Source organism: Mustela nigripes, chromosome 1 (assembly GCF_022355385.1).
Source record: "Mustela nigripes isolate SB6536 chromosome 1, MUSNIG.SB6536, whole genome shotgun sequence".
Taxonomy (NCBI): Eukaryota; Metazoa; Chordata; class Mammalia; order Carnivora; family Mustelidae; genus Mustela; species Mustela nigripes.
In genome coordinates, this window is record NC_081557.1 from 263328582 (window position 1) to 263341866 (window position 13285).

The 13285-nt window shown below is 39.2% G+C and overlaps 1 protein-coding gene across 2 annotated transcripts in view; it reads left to right on the forward strand.

Moving 5' to 3' along the window:
- USO1 (USO1 vesicle transport factor) overlaps positions 1-13285 on the forward strand; it is a 94080-nt gene that overhangs the window by 26456 nt on the left and 54339 nt on the right. For both annotated transcript variants that reach the window (XM_059385280.1, XM_059385286.1), the window contains exons 3-4: positions 1146-1210; positions 10889-10965. In XM_059385280.1, coding sequence (XP_059241263.1) covers positions 1146-1210; positions 10889-10965 — 142 coding nt within the window. The remainder of the gene's footprint in view (positions 1-1145; positions 1211-10888; positions 10966-13285) is intronic.

Consider the following 13285-nt stretch of genomic DNA (forward strand, 5'->3'; position numbering starts at 1 on the left):
TTTATTTATTTATTTTTAAATTTTTTATTTTTTATAAACATATATTTTTATCCCCAGGGGTACAGGTCTGTGAATCGCCAGGTTTACACACTTCACAGCACTCACCAAAGCACATACCCTCCCCAATGTCCATAAACCCACCCCCCTTCTCCCAACCCCCCTCCCCCCAGCAACCCTCAGTTTGTTTTGTGAGATTAAGAGTCACTTATGGTTTGTCTCCCTCCCAATCCCATCTTGTTTCATTGAGTCTTCTCCTACCCACTTAAGCCCCCATGTTGCATCACCACTTCCTCATATCAGGGAGATCATATGATAGTTGTCTTTCTCTGCTTGACTTATTTCGCTAAGCATGATATGCTCTAGTTCCATCCATGTTGTCGCAAATGGCAAGATTTCATTTCTTTTGATGGCTGCATAGTATTCCATTGTGTATATATACCACATCTTCTTTATCCATTCATCTGTTGATGGACATCTAGATTCTTTCCATAGTTTGGCTATTGTGGACATTGTTGCTATAAACATTCGGGTGCACGTGCCCCTTTGGATCACTACGTTTGTATCTTTAGGGTAAATACCCAGTAGTGCAATTGCTGGGTCATAGGGTAGTTCTATTTTCAACATTTTGAGGAACCTCCATGCTGTTTTCCAGAGTGGTTGCACCAGCTTGCATTCCCACCAACAGTGTAGGAGGGTTCCCCTTTCTCCGCATCCTCGCCAGCATCTGTCATTTCCTGAGTTGTTGGTTTTAGCCATTCTGACTGGTGTGAGGTGATATCTCATTGTGGTTTTGATTTGTATTTCCCTGATGCCGAGTGATATGGAGCACTTTTTCATGTGTCTGTTGGCCATCTGGATGTCTTCTTTGCAGAAATGTCTGTTCATGTCCTCTGCCCATTTCTTGATTGGATTATTTGTTCTTTGGGTGTTAAGTTTGCTAAGTTCTTTATAGATTTTGGACACTAGTCCTTTATCTGATATGTCGTTTGCAAATATCTTCTCCCATTCTGTCAGTTGTCTTTTGATTTTGTTAACGGTTTCCTTTGCTCTGCAAAAGCTTTTGATCTTGATGAAATCCCAATAGTTCATTTTTGCCCTTGGTTCCCTTGACATTAGTTACTTTAATATCTTTTTTTTTTATGTAGAAATACCGCTTGGAAGTGGGTATACAAGCTATGGAACATCTTATCCATGTATTACAAACAGATCGGTAAGTTTCTTTTTAATGATTTTTCTCCCTAATTTTTCTTGCAATTTTAATTAATTTGTTTTAGAGTCACTATTCTAGAAATGATTAACTTTAAAAATTAAGATTATTAAACTTAATAATCTTATTTCAATAAATATTGGACACAAGGTGCAAACCACTGTTCTAGTAAGCATTAAGAGAGGTATAATCTCAAGGTTTGAAATCTTTCCATTATATAAAAATGAAATGAAGTGACTTCTCATTAAAAGGTGAAGATTTGGGGTTTGATTTGGGCAGTTGGATGTTTTGATATTCACTTAGATATAATATGCTATTCTATAGTATAATATATATTATTGTATATCAGTTTCCAGACTTGCTTTTTTGGAGAAATAAACTGGACTAAGTGTTAGAGCTGAGCATGTTCTAAAAAAAGGGTCACTCAGCCTATTTTTTTCTCTTTCAGTTTACCTTTTAAGAGATTTTATCTGCATCTTATTTTTTTTTTTAAGATGTATTTATTTTACAGAGAGAGTGAGTACTCATGGGGGAGGGAAGGGCAGAGGGAGGAGAGTGATTCTTTTTTTTTTTTTTAAGATTTTATTTATTTGACAGAGAGATCATAAGTAGGCAGAGAGGCAGGCAGAGAGAGAGGGAGAAACAGACTCCTGCTGAGCAGAGAGCCCGATGTGGGGCTTGATCCCAGGATCCCGAGATCACCACCTGAGTGAAAACCAAGAGTCAAGCACTTCACCGACTGTGCCACCCAAAGGCCCTGCACCTTTGGTTTTAATGAACAACAGTGCGTCGATAGCTTTCAAAAATCTTACCATTAAGTGAATATGTATTACAACCTTTAACTGCATAGTGAACACTTCTACCATATCAAGATCTCTCGCTGATATCTCCAATTCAGAATGTTCAAGAGTTAATTTGTATCTTGTTTTCCCGCTCCCAGCTGCCTCCATCATCTCCTTCAACTGCCTTTTGACCCAAGTCCAACCTAGTTGATAGTGCCTTTCCATTTCAGTAAGAAACTATAGGATTGTTGTTGAACTTGGCCCTCTCCTTAACACATTATGCTTATCTAGACCAAAACCCCGCTGAAATTCATGAAATTCTCCCAATTTCCTTGGTTTATCTTTAGTTCTGGCTCAGTATTAGTCATTGAAATGATTTTCAGAGCTGCTATATTAGTTATCTTTATTGTTATTATTATTATTATTATTATTATTATTATTATTATTACTTTTTGCTGTATAACAAGTTACCTCAGAACTTAGTGGCTCACAATGATCAGTATTTATTATCTCACACTTTCTGTGGATCAGAAATTCAGCAGTGACTTAGCTAGGTGGTTCTGGCTCAGGGTCTCTCTCCAAGTTGCAGTCAAGATTTTAGCCAGGACTGCAGTCATCTGAAGGCTCAGTTGAAAAGATCTGATTCCAAGATGGCTCGATTACTTTGCTAATGGCAGGAGGCTTCATTACCTCACCATGTTGCTCTCTCTGTAAGGCTGCTTGAGCATCCTTATGTTGCGGTAACTGGCTTCTCCTAGAGACAAGGAGAAAGCCACAAGGCCTTTTAGGGCTTAGTCTCACAAGTCACACACCATCAAGCCTATCACATCCTGTTTGTTAGAAGCAAGCTTATAAATACAGCATATACCTAAGAGGAGGAGAATTTGGTTCCATCCCTTGAAGGGATCTGTATCAAAGAGTTTTTGAACATAGCTTAAAACCATGACTATCTCCAAACTGTCTTCTTTGCCTCTGATCTTTTTGTCCCTCCAGTCTATGCACTGTAAGTCTGATGTATAAACCTTTTTTTATTTAATGAATATCAGCAGCTCAGTGCAATGTGAAGTCCAAGTTTTTGTGTTTGTATAAAGATTTTATTCATTTATTTGAAAGAGAGAATGCAGCAGGGGGAGGGGGAGAGGGAGAAGCAGACTCCCCGCTGAGCAGGGAGCCCGACTCGACTCGGGGCTTGATCCCAAGATCCTGGGATTGAACCCTGAGGTCATGATGTGAGCCCAAGACAGATGCCCAAACAACTCAGCCACCCAGGCACCCTTGAAGTCCCAAGTTCTTAAACAAAGCTATGCATGTAAGCTTTTTAAAGGTCTTGGTATTGCCTGTCCAACCTTAGAGCCTGTGTTTCAGTTATATTTCAGCAATGCCCAATTGCTTGTTTGCACCAGTTAGGACCTTTCCTCTTCTCAGACAGTACACCCCACATTGGCTACCTCTTCAAAGCCAGCTCATTCTAATGCATTTGAATAAATGTGTTAAAATTATGTTTAATGACATCTGCCTACCACAGGCAGAATAATAGCCCCCCAAGGATGTTCAACATCCTTATTACCACAACCTATGAATGCTACCCTGGAGGGTAAAAGGGACTTTGCAGATGCGATTAAGGACTTTGAGATGGAGAGATTATCCTGCGTTATCCCGGTGGGTCCAGTGTAATCCCAAGGTTTCTTTTTTTTTTTTTTTTTTTTTTTTTAAAGATTTTATTTATTTATTTGACAGAGAGAAATCACAAGTAGATGGAGAGGCAGGCAGAGAGAGAGAGAGGGAAGCAGGCTCCCTGCTGAGCAGAGAGCCCGATGCGGGACTCGATCCCAGGACTCTGAGATCATGACCTGAGCCGAAGGCAATGGCTTAACCCACTGAGCCACCCAGGCGCCCCAATCCCAAGGTTTCTTAAAAGTGGAACAGGAATGCACAACAGGAGGTCAGAATGAGGTGATATGGAACATCTGGACCTGTCGTTGCTGGCTTTGAAGATGGAGGAAGGGGGTCTCTAGAGACCTGCAGAAGGCACAGAAGCAGATTTTCCCCTAGAGCCTGTAGACAGGAAGGTGGTCCTGCTGAAACCTTGATTTTGCTGCAGGAGACCCATTTCGGATTCTGACATCTAGAACTTTAAGATAATATATTTGTATTGTTTAAGCCACTGAGTTTGTGGTAATTTGTTATAGCATCAGTTGAAAACGATTACGGTAAACTAAAGTTAGTTTTGTGCTTTAAATAATAGTCCAGGTTAGAGAAAATGGATCCTAGATCAAAAAAACTTTAGTGTGATGATTATACATACATATAATCTATAATTTTTCTTTTTTACTCCATGTATACCTTTTTCTCACTGAGTCTTTCAAAGTTACTAATGAGATCACTAACATCTCAGTATGGAAAATAGAATGCTACCTGTTATATAAAGTGAACGTTATTGTCATTTTAAGTGCATAGCTGAAAATGGATGTGTAGATCTTAGGTATTCTCTCTCTCTCTCTCTTTTTTTAAGAGTTTACTTATTTATTTGAGAGAGGGAGAAGCAGGATCTCCATTGAGCCAAGAGCCCGATGAGGGACTTGATCCCAGGACCCCAGGATCATGACCTGAGCCAAAGGTAGACGCTTAACCAACTGAGCCACCCAGGCGCCCCAATAGACAGATTTTGAAAGCATTGATGGATGATGATGGCATTTAGAGTAGAAAACAAGAGTAAGATACAGGACACAAAGATTCAGTGAATATGGAGAAGTGATTAGGAGTGGTAAATGAAATTAAGATGATAGGCAAAGTGGATCACAACCAGATGTAAATCTCAAGGGAGGGCACCCGGGTGGCTCAGTTGGTTAAGCCACTGCCTTTAGCTCAGGTCAACTCCCGCATTAGGCTCCCAGCTTCACGGGGAGTCTGCTTCTCCCTCTGACCATCTCCCCTTTCATGCTCTCTCTCTCTCTCTCTCAAAAATAAATAAGTAAAATCTTTAAAAAAAAATCTCAAGTAAAGTAGGCTTTAAAAATTTTTATTTATAAAAATATTTTTTATCATTTTGTTTTTTAGAAATTTTGAAGAGCATCTTTTTTTTTTTTTTTTTTTTTAAGATTTTTATTTGTTCACTTGAGAGAGACACAGCAAGAGAGAGAACACAAGCTGGGGAAGTGGGAGAGGGAGAAGCAGGCTTCCTGTCAGACGGGAAATGCAGGGCTTGATCCCAGGACCCTGGGATCATGACCTGAGCCAAAGGTGGATGCTTAGCGATTGAGTCACCCAGGCACCCCTGAGGAGCATCTTTTAAGAGAGTATTAAGGAACTGGGAATAGAGAGAAATTTCCTCAAAATAATAAAGAAAATCTATGAAAATCCCAGAACATCAGATGCAATGGTGAAAAACTGAGCACTTTCCATGTAAGATCAGGAACAAGATCATGATGTTCCCTTTAACCACCTCTGTCCAACACTGAAATGGAAGCTCTAGCTAAAGCAGTTGGGCAAGGAAAGGAAATAAAAGGTATACTGAAGTAAAATTACACATATTCATAGACGCTATGATCTTGTATATAGAAAATCCTTAGGAATCCACCAAAAAGCTATCAGAATGAATAAATACAGCAAAGTTGAAGGATATAAGCTCAATATAAAAAAATTATATTTCTAGGGTACCTGGGTGACTCATTTGGTAAAGCAACTACCTTCGGCTCAGGTCATGATCCCTGAGTCCTGTGATCGAGTCCCACATCAGGCTTCCAGCTCCTTGGGAAGTCTGCTTCTCCCTCTGACTTTATCTCCTCTCATGCTCTCTCTCACTCTCTCTCTCTCAAATAAATAAATAAGATTTATTAAAAAATTAAATTAAAAAAATTTTTAAATTATATTTCTGTATACTAGCAATGAACAATCAGTAAACAGAATTAAGAAAACAATTCCATTTAAGTAACATAAAAAAGATTAAAATACTTCGGGATAAATTTTATGAAAAAAGCGTAAGAAGTGTACACTGGAAACCACAACACATTATTGAAAGAAATTACCTGAGATTCAAATAAGTGAAAATACGTTCTGTGTCCTTCATGGACAGAAAGAAGGAATATATTTTTAAGATGGCAGTGCACCCCAACTTGATTTACAGATTCACATAATCACTATAGAAATCCTAGTTGGCCCTACTGTAGAAATTAACAAGCTGATCATAAAATTTGTATGGGAATGCACAGGATCCACAGTGGATCCCAACTACCTTAAAAAAGAACAAAGTTGAAGGGCTCATATTCCTGATTTTTTTTTTTAAGATTTTATTTATTTGTCAGAGAGAGAGAGAGCGAGAGCAAGCACAGGCATACAGAATGGCAGGCAGAGTCAGAGGGAGAAGCAGGCTCCCTGCGGAGCAAGGAGCCCGATGTGGGACTCGATCCCAGGACGCTGGGATCATGACCCAAGCCAAAGTCAGCTGCTTAACCAGCTGAGCCACCCAGGCGTCCCAATATTTCCTGATTTTAATACTTGCCACAAAATGATAGTAAACAAGACTTTGTGGCAGTGGCATTAAGGATAGACATATAGATCAACAAAATAAAAAAGCTAGAGATAAAACCCAACATTAATTTAAACTGATTTTTGTCAAGATGTTAAAGACCACAATGGAGAAAGAACAATTTCTTCAACAAATGGTGCGGGGACAACTAAATATTCACTTCACACCATACACAAAAATCAGCTCAAAAGGGATCAAAGACCTAAATGTAAGAGCTAAAGCTAAAACCCTTAGAAGAACTGCAGGCGTAAATTGTCAAAACCTTGGCTTAGGCAGTGGTTACCTACAGATGACGCTAAAAGCATAAGCAAGAACAGACAAAACAGATAAACTGGACTTTGTTAAAATTAAAAACTTTTATGCTTCAAAGGACCCTATCAAGAACGTAAAAAGACAACCCAAAGGATGGGAGAAAGTATATGCAAATCATATGTCTGATAAGGGACTTACATCAAGAATACATACACGATTCAACAATAAAAAGATAAGTGACCCAAATAGAGACAGGCAGTTGGGGCGCCTGCGTGTCTGAGTGTCTGCCTTTGACTCAGGTCATGATCCTGGCGTCCTGGTTTTAGGCCCTGAGTCAGGCTCCCAGCTTGCAGGGAACTGGCCTCTCCCTCTCCTTCCCGTTCATGCTCTCTCCAGCTGTCGCTCTCTCTCTCCAGCTGTCGCTCTCTCTCTAGCTGTCTCGCTCTCTCTCTAGCTATCTCGCTCCTGCTCTCGCTCTCAAATAAATAAATAAAGGAAATCTTGGGGGGAAAAATAGGCAAAGGGTTTGAATACAAATTTCTCCCAAAAAGGTATACAAATGGTTGATAAACACATTCAAAGATGCTCAAAATAGTCATTAAGGAAACACTAATCAAAACCAAAACGAGACGCCAGCTTGAACTCACTAGGATGGCTGTTCGGGGGGGGGACAGAGAAGGATGATAACAAATGTTGCTGAGGAGAAACTGGACCTTCAAGCACGGCTGGTGGGAACAGAAAATGGTGCAGCTTCTGTGGAAGTGTGGTAGTTCCTCAGAAAGTCAAACATGGGGTTGCCGCATGGCCCGACACAAAAGCTAGTACGTGAAAATTCATAGCAGTGTTGTTCGTAAGAGCCACAATAGCCATTGGAATCTGCTAGGATTCTCTCTGCCTCTCCCTCTGCCCCTTCCTACCCTCCAGCTGCTCATGCCCCCCTCTCTCTCTCTAAGGAATAAAATAAAATAAAATGGTGGTGACCATAGCTCCTCTCTTGTTGGATTGTTCTGAGGCTTCAATGGTTTGATGTATGTGCAGTGATTAGAATAAGCTGGGCTTGTGCTGGGCGTAGAGCCTCTTAAAATTCTCTCTCTTGTCTGTTTCCATCCATCCCTCCCCCTCCCTCTTAAAAAAAAAAAAACAAAACCCCAAAATCTATAGTCACAGCAAGTGGATTAGTGTTTGCCAGGCACTGGGGGGAGGAGGATAGGAATGATGGCTAAAGGATACAGGATTTCTTAGTATTGGGCGGCCTGCTCAGCGGGGAGCCTGCTTCTTCCTCTGCCTGCTGCTCTTCCTGCTTATGCTCGCTCTTTCTTTCTCTCTGACAAATAAATCAGTAAAATCTTAAAAAAAAAAAAAAAGCTTTAAAAAGGCAAAAAGAAAATGTTCTGGTTTCAGATAGTGGTGATGGTTGCACAGCTCTGTGGATATACTAAACCTATGGAGGTGAACACTTTAAAAGGGTGAACTTTATGGCATACAAATTATCTCAATTATTAAAATTACTATCAGGTGTCATGGTTTGGAAACAGTGAGAAATTAGACAACTTTCAGGCTCTGAGTGTAGGACTTAGGAAAATGAGCAGTCTCTCTTCAATATGACGGTAAAAGAAGCAGACCCACCGACAGATGGAGGACTTCAAGCCTTGTCAGGAAAGGGAACAGAGTTTTCTGAGATGTGGCCAAGGACGAAGGGGATTGAGTGGACGCATTCCGAGAGTGTTAGCTGCAAAGGCCCGAAGAAGCGTAAAACAGTAATGACAAGGGGCGCCTGGTTGGCTCAGTCCATAGAGCATACGTCTCTTGGTCTCCAGGGTTGTGAGTTCGAGCCCAAGGTTGGGCATAGAGTTTACTTAAAACAGCAACAACAAAGCGAACAAACAAAAAAAAGCATAAAAAGCATGAATGAAGAGGAGCTATGGAAGGAGACGGCTGCAGAACACAGACCTTTCCTCGCATTCCATGAGGTTAAATCACTTCGAACACTTGGAAAACAGCAATTAGAGGCAAACGGAAGGGGAATTTAATTTAGCACAAGAAAAGGAATGAAATGCAAGAAGACTCGTAGATGCTGAGCTTTGTTGTCTAAGAGGCACAATAAAACACCAAAGCAGCCCCTACGTGGTGCAGTTAGGATTTCACACATTCACTGGCCCCTGGTGCACCCTACTGCCAAGCATGGTGGTAAATGTGTGACAAATATTTTTAAAAATCTGTTTCTTAACCTTTATCTCAGGAATATCTAGGGATGCCTGGGTGGCTCAGTGGGTTAAGCGTCTGCCTTCACTTCAGGTCATGATCTCAGGGTCCTGGGATCAAGCCCTGCATCGGGCTCTCTGCTTGGCCGAAAGCCTGTTTCTTCCTCTGCCCCTCTCCTCACTTGTGCTCTCTCTCTCGCTCCCTCTCTCTCTCTCAAACAAATAAAATCTTAAAAAAAACCAAAAAAACGCCAAAACAAAATTTGTCTATCAACAGCTATAGTCTCATACTCCCTGATTTTATAAATAGTATTATCTTTACCATAAGTTTTTTGTTCTGTTTGTGTTTTTAGACAATAAAGTCTAGAGCAGGAAAACAAATTCTAGTAGTCCCATCAGGGATAACACGGTTAAAGATTCCTATGACAAAACATGTATATAGGGCACCTGGGTGGCTCAGTGGGTTAAGCTTCAGCCTTTGGCTCAGGTCATGATCTCAGGGTCTTGGGATGGAGTCCCACATCGGGCTCTCTGATGAGCAGGGAGCCCCCCCCCCCCCCGCCCCCGTCTGCCTCTCTGCCTACTTGTGATTTCTCTCTCTGTGTGTCAAATAAATAAAATCTAAAAAACAAAAATAAAAACATGTATATAAACATAAACATATACCAATAAAATAACCTGGGTTATACTAACTTTGCTGGTTTTAAAGTTGAATTTACTTTACCAATTTATTTATAAATTGTTTTAAAATATATAGTCACACACAGGAATATATATGTATTTTTTGCTAAATGGGGTCATTCTATGTATTACTTTTTTTTTTTAAGATTTTATTTATTTATTTATTTGACAGAGAGAGAGAGAGAGATCACAAGTAGGCAGAGAGGTAGGCAGAGATAGAGGAGGAAGCAGGATCCCCGCTGAGTAGAGATCCCGATGTGGGGCTTGATCCCAGGACCCTGGGATCACAATCTGAGCCAAAGGCAGAGGCTTTAACCCACTGAGCCACTCAGGCGCGCCTTTTTTTTTTTTTTTTTTAAGATTTTATTTACTTATTTGACAGACAGAGATCACAAGTAGGCAGAGAGGCAGATGGCCCTGCATATTAATTAATTAATTAATTGATTAATATGCATTTATTTATTTATATAAATTAAATATTTATTTAATTTATTAATTAATATACAGGCGCCCCTGTATATTAATTTTTTTATTTAATTTTTCTGCTGACATTATATCAAGGGTGTTTTAATTACTGTGTCATTAAACTTTCTTTAAAAATACTGTTTTTCGGGGGTGCCTGGGTTGGCTCAGTGGGTTAAAGCCTCTGCCTTTGGCTCAGGTCATGATCCCAGGATCCTGGGATCGAGCCCCGCATCGGGCTCTCTGCTCTGCCAGGAGCCTGCTTCCCTTCCTCTCTCTGCCTGCCTCTCTGCCTACTTGTGATCTCTGTCAAATAAATAAATAAAATATTTTTAAATTCTTTTTTTTTTTTTTTTAAGATTTTATTTATTTATTTGACAGAGAGAAATCACAAGTAGATGGAGAGGCAGGCAGAGAGAGAAAGAGAGGGAAGCAGGCTCCCTGCCGAGCAGAGAGCCCTATGTGGGACTCGATCCCAAGACCCTGAGATCATGACCCGAGCCGAAGCAGCGGCTTAACCCACTGAGCCACCCAGGCGCCCCAAATAAAATATTTTTTAAAAATACTGTTTTTCATTGCTACTGTACTTTTAAAATATTACACATTTAGGTTGCTTCTAATTTTCCACTATTATAAATAACCTTTATATGTTCTTTAAGCTTGCCCTCTGTTATTTTCTTAGCATATATTTTAGATTAACGTTTTAACAACTGTCTAAAAGTGATTGTAACCATCTACACTCTAGCAACATGTAAGTGTAATAATTTCTTTTTTCCAGTTCGGATTCTGAAATAATAGGTTATGCTTTGGACACACTGTACAATATAATATCTAATGATGAAGAAGAAGAAGTAGGTAAGTTTCTTTATTAGGTTTTCTTTTTTTTTTCTTCTATGGTGTTTCTGTACATAAAATAGCATATGCTGTATATCCTGGAGTTGTGCCAGTTTTGCTGGTTTTAAAATTGAATTTATTTTATAAATTTATTCATAAGGGTATTTTTCTTTTTTAAGTAGTAAGGAAAGACATAAGCTTAGTTCCAGAAAAATGTATTTAAAATGATTGCTTTGTATGTTATTTGGAGGTAGAATTAGAGTGTTCTTTTTAATAAATTCCACTGCTTGCTTTTTTTCTTTCTTTCTTTCTTTCTTTCTTTCTTTCTTTCTTTCTTTCTTTCTCTCTCTCTCTCTCTCTCTCTCTCTTTCTCTCTTTGAGTTGGATACTTAACAGAGCACCTAGGCGGCTCAGTTAATCATCCAACTCTTGATCTCAGCTCAGGTCTTGATCTCAGGGTCATGAGTTCAAGCCCCACATGAGGCTCCACGCTGGGCGTCAAGCCTACTTTAAAAAAAAAAAAAACACTTAATTGACTGAACCACCGGGGCACTCCTTTTTTATAAAACCACCCAGGTACTCCTTTTTTAGATTTTATTTATAAGAATGAGAGAGTGGCAGAGGGAGCATGAGCAGGCAGAGGGAATAGGAGAAGCAGACTCCCTCTGAGCAGGGAGCCCTAAAGTGGGGCTCAATCCCAGGATCCTGGGATCATGACCTGAACTAGAGGCAGAAGCTTAACTGAGTGAGCCACCCAGGTGCCTCTATAAAATATTTTGTTCTCTTTTTGTATTTGATTTTAGTTAGGTAGTATGAATATTAGTAATTTCATATTAAATGAATCATTTTTACCTATTAAAAAACTTTTATTTATATGTTATTATCTGGTGAACAATATGAAATTAGAAGGGGTTTTTCTTAATAAATGAACTTTTAACGTAGGACTTTTGTTAACTTATAAAGAGCAACAACTTATTAAATTTTAGGAAGTTTTTTTACATTAATCTGATGTGAAATGATACAAGTAAGTTCAAAATTCACACACTTTGGTGTGAATTTTCCTTTTTTTGTTTCACATCACTTGCATATATAAAATAAGGTGGTCTGTCACCTTTATTGTCAGTATGTGAAGTACTTAACTAGAAATCTATATACATTTCTTTCTATATATTATAAAAACATACTCATTGAGTAACATTTGACAGTGCCGTTGAAGAATGCATTCTTCACACCAGATTGCCTGTTGAAGGACATGGTGGGTGTTTCATTATTCTAGACAGCCAGAAAAGGTGGGCGTATTTGTGCATTTTAGAAGTTTAATTTAGATTATAAGATCTTTCAAAATTCTAAGTAGACAAATTATAAGGAAATATAGATAATTATAAGTTTGTGTATACTTTATTATGATAAAAATAGAGTGGAAATATATATAGGTCCTAACTTCACAGAATACCAGTAATAGGAACATTTGAAACTGGATCATGTCGAATGGTCACAATTTCTTGGACTTAAATACCGTTTTTCTTAAATTTTTCTCTCTCTGTGATAGCTAACAACTTAACTTTATTAATCAGAGGTCAGAAAAAAAAATTTTTTTTAAAGATTTTATTTATTTATGTGAGAGATAGAGCAAGCACAAGTGGGGAGAAGGGTCACAGAGAGAGGGAGAAGCAGACTTCCTGCTGAGCAGGGCGCCCGACATGGGGCTCGATCCCCAGGACCCCGCCATCATGACCCAAGCGGAGGGCAGACGCTAAACTGACTGAGTCACCCATGCACCCTGAAAAAAATCTTTAGTAAACATGATTTGGTACCCATAGGATAAGATGCTGTCACTCACTGAACAACACTTAAATACAATGCACGCAAGAGTGCACTCTGAAAAAAAAGACATTTATTTTCTAGTTATTTCTCAGATGAGAAAACCAGGTGCAACACACTTGTTAGAACACATTACAATAAAAGATATTTCTTTTTTTTTTGTTTAATATTAGAAATATAGCTCTTTTTCTTTTGTGGTTTTTTTTTTTTTTAAGATTTTATTTATTTATCAGAGAGAGAGGGGGGGAGAGAGAGAGCACAGGCAGACAGAATAGCAGGCAGAGGGAGAAGCAGGCCCCCCGCCGAGCAAGGAGCCCGATGCGGGACTCGATCCCAGGACACCGGGATCATGACCCGAGCTGAAGGCAGCTGTTTAACCAACTGAGCCACCCAGGCGTCCCTTTCTTTTGTGTTTTAAAGACTCTTTAGCAGCAATATTTTTATTTATGTGCTTTTTCTTCATTATAATTTTATAATATAGTTAGAGTCCAATTTTTTGCTTGTCTCTATGTGTTTGGGC